The sequence below is a fragment of the Macrotis lagotis genome, chromosome 6 (genome assembly GCF_037893015.1).
Source record: "Macrotis lagotis isolate mMagLag1 chromosome 6, bilby.v1.9.chrom.fasta, whole genome shotgun sequence".
NCBI lineage: Eukaryota > Metazoa > Chordata > Mammalia > Peramelemorphia > Peramelidae > Macrotis > Macrotis lagotis.
This window is the reverse complement of record NC_133663.1, coordinates 5,681,868-5,704,791: the sequence shown is the minus strand read 5'-3', so window position 1 is coordinate 5,704,791 and position 22,924 is coordinate 5,681,868. Positions and strand designations below refer to the sequence as shown.

General features: G+C 45.1%; 1 protein-coding gene across 3 annotated transcripts in view; it reads left to right on the top strand.

The window, feature by feature from the left end:
- The window catches only part of CCDC50 (coiled-coil domain containing 50), a 90,044-nt gene that overhangs the window by 31,026 nt on the left and 36,094 nt on the right, over positions 1–22,924 (top strand). For all 3 annotated transcript variants that reach the window (XM_074190637.1, XM_074190635.1, XM_074190636.1), the window contains exons 2-4: positions 8,277–8,339; positions 9,063–9,192; positions 15,588–15,678. In XM_074190637.1, the coding sequence (XP_074046738.1) occupies positions 8,277–8,339; positions 9,063–9,192; positions 15,588–15,678 (284 nt within the window). The remainder of the gene's footprint in view (positions 1–8,276; positions 8,340–9,062; positions 9,193–15,587; positions 15,679–22,924) is intronic.

Sequence of the window (22,924 nt, the reverse complement as noted above, 5' to 3'; positions counted from 1 at the left end):
GGGAAAAGAAGGGACTTGAGCAAGGTGGCACAGCCAGTGCAAGGACATGGCTCTGAAACTATCTTCAGGGGTGCCAAGCTCTTTGACTCTGAACTAACTCTTGGGAACAATCAGGCCTCAAGATTATGATGAAGATGACGTGTGCATTTTTTTTAATTGTGAAGGCAATGGCTGACCAAAGATGAGGGTAGCATCCTCTTCTTTTCTTCTTGGCAAGCTGGGAGGGGGATTATCCTGTGGGCATAGATGCTTATTAGAATTTGGATGAATTTTCCCCTATCCATGGCCAAAATTTTAGTCACTAAATGCTGAGCCATAGGGGGACTGCCTGTGGGGCAGGGAGAAAGGTCAGAAGCACAGCTGTTTGGTTTCTATTCCTTCACGGACTTATTACAGTTCTCAGATTCCCAATTAAAAAGAAAAATCATTCAAACTCAAGTCAAATGATGCCGTTTGATCTCTTCCATCTGGACATTTTTTCTGGTATCACAGCTTGTGGGCCATCTTTGCCTTCCTGCTCCCCTAGTCTGGGAGACTCCTCTCCTTGTCACCCCCCAAGCCCATCTTTGAGTTCATCCAAGGGACCAGGGACTTTTATCCATTTAATGGGGTTCTTAAGGTCTTTAAAAAAGTTTTCTTGATCTATTTGGCCTGCTTCCCTTTCTCTCCAAACTTACTCCAAGAAGGTGAAATCTTTGCATTATCTCCTTCCCATATTTGTTTGACTGTCTCCATAGCCATGAGCTGCCCACACAGGATGCAGCTGTCGTGTAATTCAGAAAGCACTGACCTCTTCCCTTCAGTCCCTTGGGAGCTCCACCTCAGTGGTTCCATGATCCCTTGGTAAAACTAGCCTGGCCTCCTGGGTCCTGGCTAGCCTCTTGGGCCTCCCAGCTGATCTTCAGGCCCAGAGGGGAAGGGAGCTATGTCCTGTGGGGTTTGGTTTGAATTCTCTGCCACAGCAAGGTAGAGATATGCAAAAAAAGTGGAATCTGACCTAGAAGACAGGCCGAGGTTCCATGTGGGGAATCTTCCCCCAAACCTCAAATTGTGCCTTTATCTGAATCTGCTGAGGATCCTATTATGAGACAGCCCAATGGCTTCCTCTGGCTTCTCAGTCCTTCCTCAGTAGTCCCAGTAGCCTTTTCCTCACTTAATTTCAAGTAAAAGGGTTGACATCAGAGATGTGTAAATAAACACAACTCAAGATTGAGCAGCTGGACCTCTGGCCCTTCATTCTGGCATCCTGGAAAGTTGACCTGGAGTCTAGAAGTTTTTAGAACAACCTAAGAGCTTGAAGAACTTTCTTTTCTCACCATCTTCTTCTCCTCCCTTCATGTCCTAGACTCTGCATAGGGAAATCACTTTAGCAGTCATCCCATCTGGGTCCCTCATTTGGTAGATAAAAAATTGGAGGCTCAGATTGGGATGTGATTGACTACCAAGTTCAAGCCAATGGTGATCCAAAGTGTGTCCTCTGCCTCAATCTCCACAGCTTGCTCTCTGTCTTCCCCTCCCTCCCTCTGTCTTTCTTCATGTCCTTCTTCACTGACTCTCTCTCTCTCTCTCTCTCTCTCTCTCTCTCCCCCCCCCTTTATCCTGGTCCCCAGCATCCCTGCTTTCCCATATCAAACTCAGACCATAACAAAGGCTAACCCCTGTTGGCTCCCCACATCATCAGCAAGATAGAATGAATGGATAGAAAGCCCTTTTCTCCTACCCAGAACTTGGAAGTTGAAGGTATGCTGAATCAGCATCTGCAGGTACCAATGTTTGATGTGTTTTTTTTTGAAAGTCTCAGTCAGACCTTCAGAAATGATTTCATGTAGCTGAAGCAGGAGGTGGTTGCCTCTGTGGTATATGGATCTGCATCCTTGCTTTTTTTTTTCTTTTTTTGGTTTTTGCAAGGCAATGGGGTTGAGTGACTTGCCCAAGGTCACAGCTAAGTAATTGTTTCAAGTGTCTGAGGCCGGATTTGAACTCAGGTCCTCCTAACTCCAGAGATGATGCTCTGGCCACTACACCACCTAGCTGTCCCATGTGCTTCTTTCAGAGGATAGCTTGGCCCCCTGCTCTGCCAGAGACAAGTCCATTCCTGCTCTTCCCACTTAGTAGCACCTTCCCTTGAACACTTGATCTGTGTCCATGATTTTCCTGTGTTAGTGTTGGGTCTCCTCCCCACCTTCCCCCCAAGCAGAATGCGACCTCCTTGAGAACAGACTGGGGGCTGGAGAATTGCTCTCGGATCTGGGCTTTGTATGGAGTAGACATCCCTCTCTTTCTGTTGAGGCCATGGCTCTTGTCCAAGTTCTCAGCCTCATCATGTCCCTTCCATCTTCTCCTTCCCTTCATTTTCCATTGGCACCCAGAGCTCGCCCCACTGCCTAACCTCCCTCTATCCCATGTCTAGCATCTGTCCCTTCTCTTGGCCTAATTCAGATCTTCATCCCTTCTCACCCTGATGATGGTGATGACCTCCTAGCTAGGAGTCTCTATTTCAATTGTCTCCCCCACATCCATCAGGGAGATTTCCTAACGCACAAGTCAGACTATGTCCCTCCCTGGCTTATACAGCTCTAGCGGCTCCCTATTGCCTCTGGACCAAATTGCAAATTCCTCATCTTGATATTTGCTATTCTCCCAGCATATTGCCCTGTCACTTTTGCCACTCAGCCAAACTGATTGAAGTCCCAGACCTCCCTCATGTGCGTCATTTCTTCTCCTATCTGGGTGCTTCTGTAGAAGCAGTCTGTAATGTTTCCCTTCCCCTATAGTGCAATGACTCTGTAGGGATGTTGTAGTTCCGTGGATGCTCTTTCCTCTGGCAGAATGGAAGATCCCTGAAAGATGAGCTAATCCATTTCCATCATTTTATCCTCTGGGACTCAATGTTTAGCATCCACTGCCTTTCCCAGCAGATTCTTGATATACTTTGTTGATGGATTGGTGACTTGGATTGGAAATATGAAAATAGAAGGCACCATTTTTTTTTATTTTGAGCAAAAGGGTTTGAGGGCTTTCTGGGTAGTTGGGAAGCATGTGGCAGAATCTGCTGATAACAGAGTGGAAGTCAGTTATTTGAGTCACAAGTCAGCTTGGGAAGCCATGAATGGCCTGAAGAGAGAAGGAGGCATGGAAATTATCAAAAATGAAGATAATTGAGTTGTTTGTTATTTCAAAGGAGTGTGTGTGGGGGGTTGGGGTGTATGTTTGTGGATATATGGGGTGTGGATATATGGGGTATGGGGTGTGTATATTGGGGTGTGGGGGTAAATATGTGTTCTTTTACCTTCATTTGAAACTTAAGTATCTGTCTGGGGTGGAGAAGGGAAGATAACAGGAGCAAAGGTCTAACCTGGCCAGACTTTGTGGTGTTATTGCAGCTTCAGTGGAAGGTTCCAGAGCAATAGGCATGTTTGGTTATCAGAATCTTTTCACACATGTATTAGAACTGTCATGCAGACAAGCACAGATGTAGACCTGAGATTGGATCCAAATGAGGCTGGGGAATGGACCAGTGAGCTTTGACCTAGTTTTTGAAAACAGCTTCACGGTGGGTTTTGTGGTTTTGCAGAATATGAGACACTAAAATGGAAAGAACCCTAAAGGTCATCCTGTACAACCACCCACATAGGGAGAAATCTTTTCTCTAATGACATCTGCTCCCAAGGTTTCTTCTTTGTGTAGATGATTCCCAGATTTATGCCTGCCCCTTTAATCTGTCTCCTGAGCTCCCACTTCCCATTTCCCTTTGCCTATTGGACATTTTGCATTGGGATGGCTTATAGCCATTTACAAACCAGCAAGTCTAAAAGAAAAATTCTCTTTCTACCCCACCCATCCCTCTTCTGAACTTTCCTATTGTTGAAGGGGCCGCCATCTTCTCAGGCACTTGGGAGATCCACCTCTTTTCAACTCTGACCTTCTTTCTTTTCCTCAGTCCCCATTCTACTAAAATGCCAGAGCTTGTTTCTGTCTCCACAGAATCTCTCACATGGCTCCTTCCCTCTCCTCTCTCAGAGCCTCCCCAGGTTCAGGCTCTCCACTGTCTCTTGGCCAGCGTCTTATACTAGCCTCCTCTTTGGTCTTCATGCCTCAAGCCTCTCCTCTTTCCAATTCATCCTCCACTCAGAGTCCAAATATAAAATTCCAATCTCCTGCCCTTCTCCACTGCCTGCACACATTCTAGAGAAAATTCAACTAGCCTCAATTACCTCTAGGATCAAATATAAACTCTCGTTGACCTTGGTACCTCTCCCCAACCTGGCTCTAGCCCACCTCTCCTGTCTTTTCATTGGTCTCCCTTCCCCTACTCTTTGGTCGATTCAGTCACATTATTTTGCTTTCTGCCTTTGTATTGCCTGTTTCTGTTCTTCTTTCCCCATGTTTTCCTCTTCTAATCCAGTTTCCTTCAGGATTCAGTTAATATGCCGCCTTCCATGTTTCTGCCTCCTTTCTTATTTTTACCTCACAACCTCAGTTACTAGAGACCTCCCTCCCCAAACTGCTATAGCTCTTTTGTACATATTATCTGTGTCTGTCTGCCTATTTCTCCCTCCTTTTTGCCCTTTCTCCATTTCTCTCTTCATCTATCATCTATCTTTCTACCCATCTATTTATCTTGTGATCTATTTTATTCAACTATCATCTAGCCATCTTTCATGTATGTCTTCCATCATATCTGTTTTTATGTATCCTTCCACCTCTCTCCTACTCCTTCCTTGAAGACCAGAACTATTATCTTTTCTTTTCAAATTCTAGCACCTGGCACCCAGTAGGAGCTTCATACATGTTTAATTGATCAATTTCTGGTTGACTCATGTTAGAAATAGGTTGGATAACTGGAGAATTGGAGAAGTGACATCAGAGCTTGTGTAGACCATTCTCTTCAGCTTCTTTGGTGCCCAACTCAAGGGAAATGGTGACAGGGAGTCTGTGCCTAATGGGGCAAGGTGGGTGTGGGTGTGGGGGATGGACACACACACACACACACACACACTGAACAAACCCTGGGAAGACCCAGATGCTTCTCTGGCTCACTGCCAGCATTCTCTGACTCAACCTTGACCTTTGTACTCAATGAATTATCAGTCACCTGGCAATGTGGATTCAGTTAGGAGGGGGAAAAATAGAAATCCTCTGTGGACTTAAAACCTCTGTTATATTTTCACTTCCGTATCACATTCATTTTATTTTTATTTTTTAGTTTTTAGTTTTTTAGTTTTTTTGGAAGGCAATGGGGTTAAGTGGCTTGCCCAAGGCCACACAGCTAGGTAATTATTAAGTGTCTGAGGTTGGATTTGAACTCACGCCCTCCTGACTTCAGAACCTGTGCTTTATCTACTGCCCCTCCTAGCTGCCCCCATATTCATTTTGTCCCAAATCCAGTGAGACTTTCATTGTGACCATATTAGCTTTTTTAAGAAAAGCATTTATTCACATCCTGAGATAAAGTAGGATTTGCAAGGAGATGACTAACATATTGTAATTTTATTGAAACCTGGTGCTCCCTTCTTTTTCTCCTCTTATCAAAATCTTCAAACTTTGACCTATGCTGCTACAGCAAGGTGGAGCAATGTGTCCAGTGGAGTCACTTCTGTGGCTTTGCTTTTAAGATGACTTTTTTCCCCAAAGTGAAAGCCCTGTTGTTGGTGATGATGGTATGTATCCTTTGTTCTCAAAGAAGACCTTGATATCAGGGGGCTGATGCCATGACAAGGACATGGATTAGATTGGAGTGAGGAGGTTCTGGGCTAGTCACCAGACTCATTTTCTCTAGGTCCAGTGTCCAGATATAAATCAGGATGACTGGAGATGGTCCTGGATAAGAGGCAATTAGGGTTAAGTGACTTGCCCAAGGTCACACAGCTAGTGAGTATCAAGTGTCTGAGGCTGGATTCCAGTTCCTGTCCTTTGTCTCCACAGCACCATCTAGCTGCACAATGTTTTGTTGGGGGGTTTTTTTGCGAGACAATGGGGTTAAGTGGCTTGCCCAAGGCCACAGGGCTAGGTAATTATTAAGTGTCTGAGGCCATTTGAACTCTGGTCTCCTGACTCCAGGGCTTATGCTCTATCCACTGCACCACCTATCTGCCCCCCCCCCCCCCCATTATTAACCTAGGAAGGCTTGCAGTTGTTAAGTTGTGATGTCTCTAGTAGCACCTCAAGGCACCCCAAGTTGTGAAGGAGGCTTACAAATGTGTAACTGAGAGAAAGCAAAGAAGGGAGGGAAGGAACAGAGGGAGCTTATGTGCAGGGGAGGGCAGCTGGGGAGTCTGGATATGTGGTTTAAAAACAAAGAGCATAGCTTTAAAGCCTGGAGTTATCTCAAGAATTCTCGTTGTCACTACTTGGGTATCTTAGGTATTTTCAGATCTGAGAGTGACTCGACTTCCTGGATCTGAGACATTTCAGGAAATTTTCCCTTGGTCTCAAGGTTGCTTAGCAGTGAAGTGTGTCAGGCCCTTCAACTTGGTCTTTATAAACTTGACATATATATATACATTTCTACACCCTATGTAGACACATGCACACTTATAATTCAGTTTACACATGGACCTGGACTGCCATACTCATACACATATAGACACACTCATACATTCATGCACACCCATAATACATGCCAACAAAGACACTCTCTATATACACAGAACTAAAATTGGAATTAGAGCTGTGTTCCTGGAGCAAACTCTGCCATGATAGAGCCCCCTTGGCCAATGCAGGCTGGCAGTTTTTCTGCCACCCTCAAGCTTACAAGGTTGCATTCTGACATTTATGTGAGAGGAAGAAAATGTTTCCTGCTCATTCTCTGAACTGGCAACTGCCTGGGAGCCACTCCAATTTCTTAGAACTGCCTGATCTAGGATCTTTGAGAGAGTCATTCATGGCCAGGGCAAGTAAGATCTCAAGAGAGGCCTGGGTGACCAAGGTCACTGGATGACCTGGGAGAGATCACTTTATATCTCACAGTCTGTTTCCTTGCCTGTAGAGTGATGGTAGTCATACCAGCAGCTTGTACCTCTCAGGGTCATGGTGAGGCACAGATGCCGACTGCCAGGGTCTCTGTGGACTCCAACTCTCAAGGCCTATGTTGGCCATTGGCATTATTGGGATTGCGATTAAACCATACCATGGAACAGTTGAGAGGAGGGTTTGAAGTAGATTGGTGATCCCATATGAGTGGGAAAGGGAAGGAGAGGAGTAAAGGCAGCAAAGGACAAAGGCCTGGTCCCTGGGCACAGAATTTCTTTTCCTCTTCAATATTTCAGATTTGTTTTGTTGATCCTTAGGGTCTAACATAACTCTTGGTCCAGAGTAGGTGATTACTCAATTCCAGCTGGCTGGCTAGGAGGGATGATGGAGAGCAGAGTCTGGCCTATTCCCAGGTGGGGCCTCAGGCTCCCACAGATGTTTTTCTTGTCTGTTCTGTTTTGTTTTTTAGTAAGAGTCCACCTGCTAGCTCTCACAAGGTGTTCCTCGTACACTTTCTTCTCTGTGGCTCCCTCTGCCCAGGTGTGGCCCCTGACATTAGGGGTAGGCCCATACTGGAAAGGCAGAGGATTCCTGGAACCAAAGCAGGGTGTGGGAAGTTGTTCATCCTTGGTGCCCCCCATCACTGGGGATAGGGAAGTGTGGGAAGGAGTCTGGACAATGGACTGGGAATTCTAGAGCTGGTGCCTTGGGGTCTGTAACCCTCTTGAGGACAGGGGCCAATATGTTACTTCTTTGGTAAATACCTTCATTAAGAAGGGAGAAGGTCACTGATGATAAATAATCACAGATATTCAATGACAAGTGGCAAGAATTCGAATTCAAGAGTCCAAAGATCTAGGTGAATCCCAGCTTGACCATTATCCGAGTGACTATGGGCAAGTCATTGTACTCCTTTATGGGTCTTAGTTTCCTTATGTGTAAGATGAAGTGGCTGAACTTCTGACCTCTGGACGTCTTTCTACTCGCCACCTACTTTTTTTTTTTTAGGTTTTTGTAAGGCAATGGGGGTAAGTAGCTTGCCCAAGGCCACACAGCTAGGTCATTATTAAGTGTCTGAGACCGGATTTGAACCCAGGTACTCCTGACTCCAGGGCTGGTGCTTAATCCACTGTGCCACCTAGCCGCCCCCTCCACCTACTCTTGGGGAAGGAAACTCCTGTGCCAGATGAGGATGCCAGCCCCCTACCATCATGAACAGAGTCCTAAAGCTGAAATCCCAGGCCTGACCTGTGACTGTCAAGCCCTAATAGCTCGTTCTCCCTGTCTCTCTCTCTCTCCCACAGTGTGCCGGGACTTTGCTGTGTTAGAGGACCATACGCTGGCCCACAATCTACAGGAACAAGAAAGTGAGTTGTGACCCAGGCCGCCTTCTCTCTTGGTAGACTTTGGGTAATCCCACTTTCAGAAGCTGCCACTGAGAGGCAGCTTGCAAGGCCCAGGACCCTTCCAATACTGATAGTTCCCAGATGGGATCAGAGAAGAGTGGAGGTGATTATTGACCCTTGTAGTCATCCAGGCCCGGGAGAGGAGAAATAAGAGGCTGATGACTGGGAGCACAGAAAGCCACTTGGGTCTGGGGTGGGGGTCATCTGTGGAAGAAATAAAGACAGGCAACAGGGCTGTTCCCTTTTGGGCCTGGAGAACAGGGGCTGCTAAGATTGGTGGAAATGATGCAAAAGGTTGGGGGGAAGGACTGTGCCCACCTCTCAGAGCAGGTGCTGTTAAGGAGTCTTCCTTTCCTCTGTGTGTGTGTGTGTGTGTGTGTGTGTGTGTGTGTGTGTGTGTGTGTGTGATTCTAGGGAGAAGCCAACCCAGATGAGTAGCTCCTAATATACCTAACTAATGTGCCCTAATTTGCCATTGTTCATAGCTTTCTTTGAAACATATCTCACACCCAGATAGAGTGTGGGGCAGGCTTCGTTTGGAACAGGAAGGGACCATTTTCTCACTGGGACTTTCCCAAAGCAATGAAATTGGAATGCAGACTCAAAAGAACAGCTAAGAACCCAAATGCAATTCAGGATAGGTGGGGTGACGGCAACCCCTAACCTCTCCCTGTCTTGTTTCAGTTGAACATCACTTGGCCTCCAATGTCCAGCGAAACCGCCTGGTTCAGTATGACCTTCAGGTGGCCAAGCAGCTGCAGGAGGAGGAGGACCTGAAGGCCCGTGCCCAGATCCAGAAACGCTACAAAGACATGTGAGTTGGAAGCGGAGTCCAGAGGACGCTGACCTTTGCCCTAACCCAGTGCCTCTGGCCATCTGTCCAGTGCTGCAGACTCTGGGACAGTCCTTCCCAGAAACTGATACCTTGGATCATTTTCCTACCTACACACACACACACACACACACACACACACACACACACACCACGCCACACATACACATATACCCCCCACACACACACTCAGGTAAGCAGAACAGCAACCCCCTGAGATGAGTACTCCAAGTTCTTATTTCATTTGAGAGAGCTCAGCTAGTCAAGGCCTCGGGGTCCAAGCTCTCCTGGATTTATAGGATTCTGAAATATCGCAGCTACTTAAGATGCAACATCAAGCCCCCCCCCCCCCCCATCAATTGGATGAGTCTACACAGAAGTTCTTTGATCCCACGTTGACCTTGTTTGGACCCTTACTCTGGGGCAGTTTAGAATCCAAACCGCAGAAATGAATGGGCCTTCAGTGGCCACCTAGTCCAGAGTTTACCTAAATCACAATGTTTCAGACACTATGCCTGAGATGTTGTCAAGCCCCAGTGTGAAGACCTCCAAGGCTGGGCAGCTCACTCTCTCAGGACAGTCTTTGGGACATCTCTCATGCTGTCAGTCATTGACTCCCTGAACACTGATCTAATCCCCTGTCTTGGCATTTGATCCCTCCCCTCCCAATCTGGTGCCAAGCTACTCCCATTACTTCTTCCCTGTGCCTGTGTGGTCTTGCTGTACTGACCCCCAGACCATTTCCTTTCCTCTTCCCTGGGCTGCCTTTGATGCCATTGTTCTGTGTATTTGGAAGGTCCATCTTTCAAGACTGCAGGTGGAGCTCTAGGATCTCCCCTCTGAAGCTTTCTCCTCTTAGATCAGAAACCTTCCATGGCTCCCTACTGCCTATGGTATAAAATTCAGAATTCTAATTTAATTATCAGTATTTGGCACAATTTGACGTCAGCCTCACTTACCATCCTTATTGGCCATTGCTTACCACATGCTCTCAGTTGGAGAAGCTGCTGCTGCCTGTTCCTCAGTTGCCATCTCTGCTACTCTGCTTCCCTACAGACTGTCCCCAGGTCTAGGAAAACCTGCCTGCCTCTTCCTGTCTTTGTTCCAGTGTCTTTCGGGCCTCATCTCCTCCCTCTTTCTTCCTACTCCCTCCTCTCTTGGTTTGACCCAACCCTGCCCAACTGCCAATTTTCTTGGATCTTTACTTGTCTCTTACTCCCCTCTGAGGGTTTCTGGGCCCCAAGGATGGTAGCTCCCCAAAGGCAGGACTGGGATCCCTTTAGTCTTGCTCTCCCCAGTAAACTATCTGTTTTAGTTTTTGGTCCAGGCTCATGATATCTTTCTGGTGGGGAAACTCCCTCCATGCTCTGGAGCCTTCACTGAGAGGGTGGCAGTGTGTGGAAGGCCCTGGCATGTTCCGCGGCAGACCCCTGCCCCACTACACACTGGGTCTTTCCCTCCTCCATAAGAAGGCATCGCTCAATTCTTCAGATCTGATTGAATGAATACCCAGTATACAGATGGGCAAGTGGCTATGTGACTCTGCTGTCATTTTCATCTGTGCCTCAACTGGCCCCTGCCTCCCAGTGGCAGGAGGCCTCTGATCTCAGCCCACCTGGGAGCTTGGACTGAGCCAGTTGCCAGCAGATCTGCTGACTGTCCCATAATGTCCCTCACTTTCCTTCCTCAGGATGCTCACTTAGCTCCCTCCTCCTGCCCATGACAAATGTGAGTTCTTAGAAGCAGCCAAAGGTGGGACAGGCAGGCCAGCAGAGGAAGGAAGCTGATTGACTGAGATGCTACAAAGCCAGGAAGGTCAGGTATCTCCCTGTCTAATTCCCTTGGCTAGCTGCCAAGACAGACAGGGCCACCCCTGTGAATGGGGGACTAGCCTTGCAGTCAAGGAGATCTGGATTCCATTCCCACTTCAGATCCACAACACTAATTGTGTTACCCTGGGCAAGTCACCAAACCCACTCTCCCTTGGTTTCCTTATTTGTAAAATAGGTAACAATCATTCTTCCATCATGGGATTCTGTTCTATTCATTTATAAAATCTTATATGCCATCTAACTGTGAGCTGTCCCTAACCATTGGGACCCCACTGTGAGTATAATCATTTGTGAAGTAATACATTGCTTGGAAAAGAGCAGCAGCATTTCTAGAAAAATCCTTTCCTCAAGTAAGAGGCTGATTCTATGAGCTCCTGCCATCAGGACCAGAAAAGATGGGAGGCTTTGCTCCTCCTCATGTGGATTATGTACTCTTTAGTTTAACTGGGTCCCAGAGTCCTCAGCATCTTATGGAGGAGGGCACTCCCCACTCCCCCAGGGACCAGGACTCTACTGAACAGAGCCTCAAGACAGCTGGAGGCAATGGTAGGGTTCAGCACGGGATGCAGTGATGGAGCCTTGCCAGGGTGTGCCGCCTAGCTCAGACAAATGCTTGGAAGTGGGAGACTGGGTCATTGGGGAGTGGGTGAAGCTACAGCTTGGCAAAGTACAGAAGAGATTCTGTTCTGTTCAGTGGAGACCAATTGAGTTAAACACATCTTAAACCATGTGTCCCAGTATAGACCCCCCCCCACCCCCCGCCACTGCCTCCACAAGACAAAACAGACAAAATTGCTTCCTTGGCTTTTCAAAGACTTGGATCCTTGGATGCAAACTCTGCCAAACTCTTCCTTCCTATCCCCACTTCTTAGAACCATGCCCACGATGACGATCTGGTTAGGGACTGGATCAGCTGCCATTATCAGAGAACCAGCCTGGATATGTTCTGAGGGGCTCATGGCCAGGTTGGCCCTAGGTTGCCTGTTTTGTCCATGGCAAGTCCCAAAGAGTGCAAGCCCTCAGTGGGGACCTGATTAGCCATTCCCATTGGTCACCATAGCATCTATACTTTCCAAATCATGACTTTTTAGAAAGATTGGTGTGTGTGTGTGTGTGTGTGTGTGTGTGTGTGTCTGTGTGTCTGTGTGTGTGTGTGTATGTGTGTGTGTGTGTGTCTGTGTTCATCTGTGTGCATATGGTTTTTTCTGGGGAGACAAACCTGTTATTTTATTCAAATGGAATCTCATAGGGTACAAATTCCTTCCACTAATGCTTTTCTGTAACTTAGACTCAGAGAGTCTGGGGCCACTCAGATCCTAGATCCCTGGATCCCTAGGATCATGAAGCCAGGACTCAACCTGGGCCTCCCAGACTCCAAAGTCAGCTCTGTCCATTCTCCCTATGTCCACCCAGTCTCCTACCTCCGAGCATTTGTCTAAGCTAGGCGGCACATCCTGGCAAAGTTCTATCACTGCATCTGAACCCTACCATTGCCCCCAGCTGTATTGAGGCTCTGTTCAGTAGAATCCTGATCTCTGGGGGAGTGGGGAGTGCCCTCCTTCATAAGATCCTGAGGATTCTAGGACCCCAGTCAAACTAAAGAACATGGGAGGAGCGAAGCTTTCAATCTTTTTCTGCAGCTTCTGGTCATAATGGCAGGAGCTCATAGAATCACCCTCTTACTTGAGGAAAGGATTTTTCTAGAAATACTGCTGCTGCTACTTTCCAAGCAACAGATTCCTTTGTCCCTGTATTCACACAAATAGAAAACATCTGACATTTGAATGAAATGTTACCCTGGACATTTGTGGCAGAGTGGGGGGAGATTTGGCCTCACAATCAGAAAGGCAAACCGGGTTCAAATTCTACCTCTGACATCCACCTTGAAACAGGTCACACAAGATCTCACTCAAGGACCCAGGCAACTCAGAGAAGAGAATTTGCTCCTGATTTCTATTAGTTGGTGGTTTTCCTCACCAAATGACATCACAGCTCCAGAAACAGACACAACCCCCCCAACACGATATAACATACAGCATGCAACAATCAACATATATGGACACATGAAAGACACATATGCTTATCCACAAAGATTCATAGCATTATGGTGGCCCTGGTGCATCACAACTTCTCCAAGCTCAGTAGCTGCCATTTGATTTCACTTAGGACGCACACTTTTTTTCTGGGGGAGCCTGGGCTTGTGGACATTCTCCAGTCATCAGTGTTCTCTGCTGAGATTGAGGGGTCCTCTTGTCCTTTGGGAATCCACTGCTCTCTCCAAGATTAACTCCAGGGAAGCCTAGCAGCAAACACTGCCCAGCCCATCCAGAGAGAGAGTATTAACACATGGGCACCTCCAAGACTGGCCTCTTCAGGAGAGGCAGTTCTGGGAGTAACTGCCCTCTAGCATTAGTGTCTGACAAGAGACCAACCTGTCCATCTGTCTCTGATGTACAATGTTTCCCTCCTATGTAAGGAAGGATGTAACCTCTTAAACTCAGTATTTCCTGGGAATCTTACAAGATTTCTGAGCTATTGACAGTTTAGAAGGTTGAGCTGGTCAGAACTCTATCCTTGACTAGCAATTTTTATTATCTTTCCCACATTCTAGTGCAGTGGCTCTCCAAGTGGACTGTGGAGACCCTGTCAAGGAGTCTGTAACCTTAAAACTATTTTCATAATAATACTATGACATTTTTAGTTTAAATATAGTACACACACATTCATAGATATGGTATATATATATATGTATCTATCTATCTATATATAGATAGATACATATATATGTGGTAATTTGGCAAATATATGCACATCTAGATAGACATATACCTAATCCAAAGCTTTTGGGGGGGTAGCTTTCAATAATTTTGGGAGGAATGCTAACTTTCTTTTTTCAATGGTTTATTTTTGCCAATTGCATGCAAAGGTAATTTTCAACATCCATCTTTTAGGTTTGTTTTTTTGTTGTTGTTATTTTTTTTTTGCAAGGCAAATGGGGTTAAGTGGCTTGCCCAAGGCCACACAGCTAGGTCATTATTAAATGTGTGAGACAGGATTTGAACCCAGGTACTCCTGACTGCAGGGTCAGTGCCTTATCCACTGCACCACCTAGCCACCCCTCAGCATCCATCTTTTTATAAACTTTTGAGCTCGGCATTTTTCTTCTATCCTCCCTTCTCTCTCCTCATTCCATACTGTGAATAATTTGATATAGGTTGTTCATGTACAATCATGTTTAACATAATTCTATGCTTGTTGTGTTGTTAAAAAAATTAGAACCAAGGGGGGAAATATGAAAAAGTAAGAAAAAACAAAGAAAAAAGTTTTTAAAAGTTCACATTAGTCTGCTTTGCTCTGCATTCAGACTCCACAGCTCCCTCTCTGGATGTGGATTGCATTCACCATCAAAAGTCCTTTAGAATTACCATTGATCATAGCACCAAATCCATCACAGCTGATAATCACAAAGTGTGTACGGCACTCTCCTGTTTCTGCTCATTTCACTCAGCATCAGTTCATGCAAGTCTTAACAGATGTTTCTAAGTTTTGGCCACTCCAGATTTCTTATAGAACAATAGTATTCCATCAATCCACATACCGCAATTTGTTCAACCCTTCCCCAATTCTTGGGCATCCTTTAATTTCTAACTCTTTGCTACTATGAAAAGAACTACTATAAATATTTTTGCACATGGGTTTTTTTTTACCCTTTCTTATGGTCTCTTTGGGATACAGACCTAGTAGTGGTATTGTTGAATCAAAGGTTATACACAGTTATACATGTGGTAATGCTGTACATTCTTGCTTTGGCTGGTTCAGTCTCTATGAATGGTACAGTGATGAACATTTGGGTGACTTGTAGGTTTCTGGGGGGACCTGAACATGATGAGCAGACCTTTGTCACACCAATTGCCTCCCTTTCCCTGCCTAAACTAGTTGACTTTGTTAATTGGATTTCCTGTTAGATCTGGAGTTCCTAAGCTTTTTTGTGGCTTGGACCCCTTTGGCAGTCTGGTCAAGCCAAGGGACCTCTTCTCAGAATAATTTCTTAAAAACATAGAAAAAGATACATATATACTACAAAGGAAACCAACTTTCTTGAAATAGTTATCTTCACAATTTGACCAATCATGTTCGCAGAACCCAGAGGAAGCTGGTTATTTTACTGTAGTCAGAAAGGCTAGGAGCTCTGGTCTGTCCTCACCCTTCCTGTGTGACCCTGTTTGCCTCAGTTTTCTCTTCTGCAAAATGGGGATAATAGCAGGGTCATTGTAAGAATCCAACAAGATGCTCTTTGTAAAACCTTTACCACAGAGCCTGAAGCTCAGAAGGGCCGTATCACTGCTTCTTCCTTTGGTCCTTTAGTCATCCTGAGAACCCCTGCACTGAGGCTTGATCCTTAATCCTGGCTCACCAAGACCTGGGCCCCCCAGGAAAATAATCCTTGCTGCTCCCCACCTGAGCTGAGAGAAGGGAGGGGGGCCTGGGGGCCAAACTGCTTCAGATTTTTGAATAACATGATTTTGTCTCTGTTGTACATCTTAGAGAACAGCAGGACTGTGAAATCGCTCAGGAAATCCAAGTGAAGCTGGTCATTGAGGCGGAACGCAGGCGCCTTCAAGAGGAGAAGGACGAGGTACTGTGAGGTCTTGGGGTGTGGCCATACTGGAGGCCTCTGGGAAGGCCCATGGCTTCTGCCACTTCAGTGTCAAATGGAAAGGTACCAAAGGACAATCAACCTTTTGTCATTTGGGAGGAACCAACAAGAAGCACAGGTTCCCCTGGGGGTCAGGGGAGCCTCTCTCAAGATTGGAGAGAAATAAAACTGGGGGGGGGGTGATGAGAGCCCAAGCTCTCATCTCTAGGTCTGCTTCAGCTCTCTTTGTACCTTGTTCTTAGGGGTCGTGGAGGGAAATTGTTGGGCTTGATGAGGCCTGGGTTGGGTTGACCCCCAAATTTCTTCTTTTCCTCACTGCTTCCCTCCTAAAGAAGCAAAACCAGGAAATCAGACTATTGGATTTTGATAACTGTTTGTTTGGGAGTTGCTGGGTTGTTAGAAATGTGAAATGACTCCAACTTGCCCAGAGCTGCCCCTGAGCTAGGGCCAGGTTCCTCTGTCCCCTTTGTCTTCAGCCTGGCACCAGGCCACTTTGTTCACACATGGTCTCTGGCTCCTTGTGCAGCCTTGCCTTGCCTACAGAACTCCTCAAGATCCATTCCTTCTGCTCCCAATCCCTGCTTGTGGGGTGGGGATCATGGATCTGAAGTAAGAAAGGAACTTGGAGCCCCTCCAGTGCACAGTCCTCGTTTAGACTATCATTATTATTATTATTATTTGGAAGAAACTAAGACCAGAAAAATGAAGAGATCTGACTGAAGGTACACAGGTAGGAGGTGACCATGGTCACTTTTACATTGTGCCAACTGAGAAAAAGAGTCCGATTGGGGGAAGAGAGCTGGAACCTCAAATCCAAATGAAACAGCATTCTGGGAAAGGGGTCCCTCAATCACTGCAGAAGTGATACTATATGATTGCTAAAGTCTGGGGGATAGCACACTAGACCTGAAGTTAAAGAGACCTGAGTTCAAATCCTGCCCCAGATACCTACTAGCTGTATGCCTCTGGGCAAGTCACTTCACTTCTGTCTGCTTTAGTTTGCTCATCTGTAAAAAAGGGAATAAAAATACTCCATTGCTCTTGGGGTTCTTGTGATGATGAAATAAGATATTTGTTAAGTGCCTCACAAAATATGAAAGCCATATACAGATTCTATAGTAATAACAATAGGCATCATCATCATTATCATGGATGCTGTTCTGTTTTGTTACCTTTCCAGGCATTGCCATTTATTTATTTATTTATTTATGTTAGGTTGGTTTTTTTCTTTTTGCAAGGCAATGGGGTTAAGTGGCTTGCCCAAGGCCACACAGCTAGGCAATTATTAAGTGTCTGAGACCAGATTTGAACCCAGGTACTCCTGACTCCAGTGCTTTATCCACTATGCCACCTACCCGCCCCTGCTATTTATTTTTCTCAAGGTCAGCTGTTCTGCATTAGAGGTTATCTCAGCAAGTGGGGTCTTGCCAGACTTCCTGTTCTTAACTATTATTCTCTGTACTTTGTTTATGGGCTACTTTAATCAAAGTGTGGCACCTGTGACTCCCCATCATTTCTCCCCTTGAAAGATCCACTTGGCATCCCAATGCCTATTTAAGGCCCGATATCAACAGAGCAGCCAATTGAATAGTGGATTTGGTTTTTAGGAACTTATTTTGTTCCCCAGAGAAATAATCCAGACCATTTATGTGCCAGATTACTGGAAGGTGCATATTTAGAGACTAGAAATTATTTTTACTCCATTCTTTTATCAGTCAAAGGCATCTTTCTGTGGAAGGAAGCGTGGCCTTCCTAGTCTTGTGATTTTATCCTGGGCCTCAGACTGGCAGTGAAAGATGTGGTTGTATTTGGGAGACAGGAAGGCCAGTCTTTAAAAATATCAGCGGGAGGAGCCGGGTCCCCATCAATACGCCCAGTGTACCAGTGAGAGGAAGGAGGAGGGGGCTGTGGGTATTATTTCAGCAGGGAGAGGACTGGAAAAATCAAGGCTTACTTTCCATGGAGCAGGAGGAGGGGGTTGCATCTGCTGGCAGCCTCTTAACTGGGTTGGTTCAGTCTGCAGGGAGGGGGAGAAGGAAGCCCACTTGGCAGTTGCCTAAAAATGGGATGGGATATCATGCCAACTAGAAGCTCTGGTTCCTCCCAAACATTTCCCCATTCCCATGTCATCTCCTTCAAGTTGAAATGAAACCCTCACTCCCCCTCACCCATCCCTTTCCCTGCATCAACCTTGCTCCTCAACCCTCTCCAATGCTCCCGTCAGTCCCCCTCCTTCATCTGTCCCTTTCTTTTCTTTTAATCATTCCCTGTCTTACCCAATCTTGCTCCTCCTTCAGTCCATCTCCACTCCTCAACCTTTGTCCACTTAGCAGTCCCTCTTCCCTGTCAGTCCCTCTTCCCTGCTCCCTCCTCAGTAACCTCTTCCCCCAATTCCCCTCTTTTTTTCTCCCCCAGAGGCTTGCATGAGGAACTTGGCCCCGAGGAAGTCTGTTTGAATTGAGTCTGTATATGTGACTCTCAAACTCAGCGGCTGGTTTTGAACTTGGGTCCTCTGCCTCAAGACCCAAAGCTATTTCCGACTGATAAAATCCTATAGATGATTCATCTCCTGGAATCCTGGCCTGACCATGGGGTCCCTGCTACTATGGATCTGGAAGAGTTTGAGGGGGTGGCAAAGGCTTTCTAATGTACCAGATTATTCTGTGGCTGCTTTTACCCCAACACCAGGGGGTGAGGAGACCCTGTCCAAGTGGAATATTGATTCACCTAGTTAGCATTTATGGCATCCCTACTAGGGCGACCCTACCGGAGTAGACTCTAGCAACCACAGTTCATGGCTGTGTGTCTACCTATAGATAAGCAATATGAATATAGATGTTCATATATTATTTAGATACACACATTTCAATATAACTGATTTTCTTTGTAATCCTGTTACTTTTACTTTCTGCATTTAGACCCAATCTTTTCAGAAAGGCTTCATAGGTTATACCAGGTCACCACAAAGAACCAGGACTCACCAAAGGCTACTCTCAGTCAGCATTCTCTTGTCTCACTTGTTGGAATGGAATCTTCTAGAAGGTGTAGGGGTTGATGCGATATATTCTTGCTCTGACCTCCTAGTACTTAGCACACAGTAGGAGGTTTAAAAATAACTTGTTCATTTTACTGAGTTGGTTTAAGACCAAGTCCTCCCCGACATCTGACCCTGATGCCTGAGACCCAAACTTTGGCTTCTATCTGACCGGGCTGGCAAACCTCCCAGAACTCTTAGTAGAGTTCCCCCAGTCCAGTCCTCTAGATGCTTTTGTGTTCTGATCATCCTCACAGTAGGTCACTTTCTAAGAAGTAGAAGAAAGGGAAACCACTGTTGCTGTTCAGGACCAATGTTGGAAAGAACAATGTCGGCAGAAGAGTGCGCTTTCCTGGGCCTTGATGGCTACAACCACTGATCTGAGACAAGGAAGGAAATTTGTGACTATATGGTAGAACTCTTTGAACTCAACCAATTCAAGAACAAAGTCTGTGGAGCTCATCTAGTTTATAGAAAGTACTGTTAATTAGCTACTTTGCTACCTTCCCACCCCTACCCCACCCCCACACAGCACACCCCAAAAGTCTTAGTGCCAATTTTAAGTTTTAATCTCTTCTAAGATCTCAGAGCTACAAAGTTACAAAACCCCTAATATTTGAAAGTTTATTTTCATTCCCTTTTAACTTATGCAATTTTGGGAATTTGAAATAATAGCTGTTTCCTTTTGATTTAACAAGATCAGAAACTTTGTTATGCTGTATTTTCATTTGCACAACTTTCTGAACACCCTCTGAGATCAGGGAATTGGTAGAAGAGGTGGTGTCTTGCTTGACTGCCTCAGTCACATGATAGATGCATTCTTGTGGAGTCACAGATGAATGGTCACATATACTTCTAGAACTCTTTGCTTGGAGGATCAGAAGACAGCCCTTCTGATCTCTTGTCTGAGTGGCAGCTGTTGAAAGTTTCTATAAAGCTTGAAAACTGGCGAGGAAGACATGCTCCAAGATGGTGCCTGTGATGAGTTTTAATAACCATAATCTTTTAAAATTTTCAATACTTGGTTCTTTCAGATTTTTTTACACATTTGTAGCATTTATATTTTTGAAGCTATTAAAGTTTAAAACTTCAGTAAGACTTTTGGGGCACCCTCTATGTGGTTTGTGTGTGAAATGGGGACTATTGGTGGAGCCATATGTGCCAGTTTTTCTTAGCTAACAGTATTTGTGACCAGGAATTAGGGTGGGTTCTATCCAGTGTGGGAGCCCACTGGACTACCCATCCATGTCTACACTCATACTCTACACACATCATGCAGGGTGTCCCAAAAATCACGTGTGTGTATATGTGGTGTGTGTGTGTGTGTATGTGTGTATGTGTGTATGCATATGCATATGCATAAGTATATGTTTGTCTCCTATCTTCATTGAGAAACTTAATGGAAGTCTTTGAAGAGCTGACTCAGGAGCCAGATCAAAGCCGGAGCCTGGTTTTTATTTTGCTCTTAGAACATGACTGACAGCCTTCCTTTCATCTATGCCAACAGTCCCTTATTCATTAAAGCAGAAACCTACCTGAAGATCTCAGAATACCAAGGAAAACAAGGTCAGAGCTCTTATATATAGTGGGCACGCCCCCCCCCACTAGATATTTATTTGTTTGTTGGATTACGAGTTGTTTCTCCCCTCATGACTTCAAAGTACTTTTTCCGTTCCCTTTAATAAAACACAAGGTCAAAGGAAAATATTCTATTGCTCCACATTGACCTCTTGTACCATCAGGATACTTGGTCCATTGGTCCATGGATGATCCATGATTCTAACTGCAAAAGAGACAAGTCGCGAGCTATTTCCCTTCTTGTCCTTGCACCTTAATCAATTCCAGTCCAGGTACATGTTGGCCAGGGCAGACCTTATCTGAGTTCAGTTCTGGATTCCACATTTTACAGGGTACATTGGTAGACTGGAGAATGTCTGGAGGAGAGCAGCTAGGGGTGCGCTTCATTGTACCCTGACTCTCTTTAATGATTTATTTTAGTGTTTTATTAGTGTATTTAATGTTAGTGTATTATTTAGTTTAGCATTTATAAAGTATTTTACATATATCATCATTACACTTATATGCCTGTTTTAAAGATGAGGAAACTGAGGTTCTGATTGGTTAAGGGATTTTCTTGGGTCATACATCTAAAATAGGTTAGAGCTTAGATTCAAACTCAACCTCTGAATCTGGGCATGATTTTCTTTTCACTGTGTCTTGCCAACTTTTGTGTTCTATGAAGAGAGTGGAAGGAAATCAGTCTTCAACATGGAGAAAAGAAAACTTGGCTCTGGGTATGTGTGGATGGGTGGGTGGATGAATTTGGGAGTAGGAAAAATGGATCCTGAGAGCTGTCTTTGAGCAGGGGCAGGGGTATCATGTAGAAAAAAAATCAATTTTATTTGTTTGACTTGACCCCAAAGATGATAATAATCTGTAGTTGAAATACATAAGAAAGGAAATTCCATTTTGGTCTAAGAAATACAAGGACCAGACCTGTGATTTTATTGGTCTTGGAAACTCCCAGGCCAAAAAAACTCTATTTACTGATGAAGATTAATAGCTTCTGTGCAAGTGAACATGAAATGACTTACCCATGGTCTCACCTCCCAGCATGAGTGAGAAAACCGAGGTCTTCCAGGTGTTGAAGTTGCCTCACTTTTATTGGCTTCTCCATTCTGTCTTCAATGACCATGAAAACATTTGAAAAGCTTCTTGATGCTGTTTTGTTTTTTAAAAAACATAATTGTTAGTTCTTGCTGACTTCCACATATTACAACCCGTCCACCTTGTCATGAATATCTATAAATCCATTGGCTGTTTTTGAAAATGGATGGTTCCTTCTCCCCACCTGAGTCTTCAGATTTTATTGTTCATTGAGTACATCAAACAGAAGACTGAGATATTGTTTTTGGACAATCTTTCCCACAGTGAGAGCTGCTCTAGGAAATATGGAGCTGTCTCAACAGGTAAAGAGCTCCCTGTCCCAGGATGACTTCCAGCAAAGATACATCTTTCTCCAAGTATTGGTTTAACCCCATGATAACAGGGGTTTCCTTCCTTCCAGCTCTCAGATTCCTTGGCCATGGTTGAGGAAGTCCAATTTTTCAGACAATTCTGCCAATGGATTGTCCTTCAGAGATGTCCCTCAGTCATGGGGAAAGGCAACATGGGATGTCATGTAGCTCACATATGTGTTGTCTGCTGGCACGAAGCCTCTGTTAGGAACTTCCTATGTACCAGCCCTTGTATTGAGTTCTGGGGATTCCTTCCAGCTCCTATTGAGTTTTTGTCTTCTGAGTTCCTGAGAGAACAGCCATTCAAAGTCTTGGAGATCTCTTCTTTCAGAGATTCTTGACCTTTCCCCCATCAGCCACTGTTCATGAAACCAGTCTATCATTTCAGTCCATCAAGAACTATTTCTTAATTAGCCAATCTATAGCAGGCAATATCCTAGGCACCAGGGAAGCAGAGAAAGGAAATGATTCCTTCCTTTGAACATTCATATTCTATGAAGAGGAGAAACCCTGGAGAAATAGAAGTGTATAAAACATCTAAGGGAATTTGGGGGAGGGGAGTTATCAGTCTCCTGTTGAAATGAGTCTCTTGCCACAACACTCCAAAGATGGTAAGGCTTCACTGGCAGCTCTTTATCTTCTCCCAAATTTACTCAGGGAGGGAGAGCTGACCATGCTTTCAGGGTGCCCATTAGGAGAAACAATGAGGTCAGAGGGATTTATGCCTGTAAATCCAAGAGAAAGGCATGCAATCCTCCAACACTTCCCCATGACCTTTTCCCATATTTTAGATTTGCTTATTTTGGCTAAGTATTGGAATTCTCTCCTTTGTCTTTGCTATCTCCTTCTCACACACACTTATGTTCTTTATTGAATTAATCCTTGATTTCCCTTAGAGAAACAAAAGTAGTTTTTCAAAAACTTTCCTTCAGCTACAGAATCTGAGTCTTTTCAGTATAATTGGGCAGAGGATGATGGGTTTGTTAAAGTCTGTGACAGCATCCAGATAGCAGAACTTTCTCTGGTTGGGAGCATGTGCTAGCTGGTGGCTTCCATTATTTTCCCATTTAACTAAGGGGAAAGATAAAACTTTGAAGGGCTAAAGGTCTTGATCACAATCTGGAAACTAGCAGAGTGTTTCAGAGGATTACAACTGAGCTCCATTGTGCTTTTC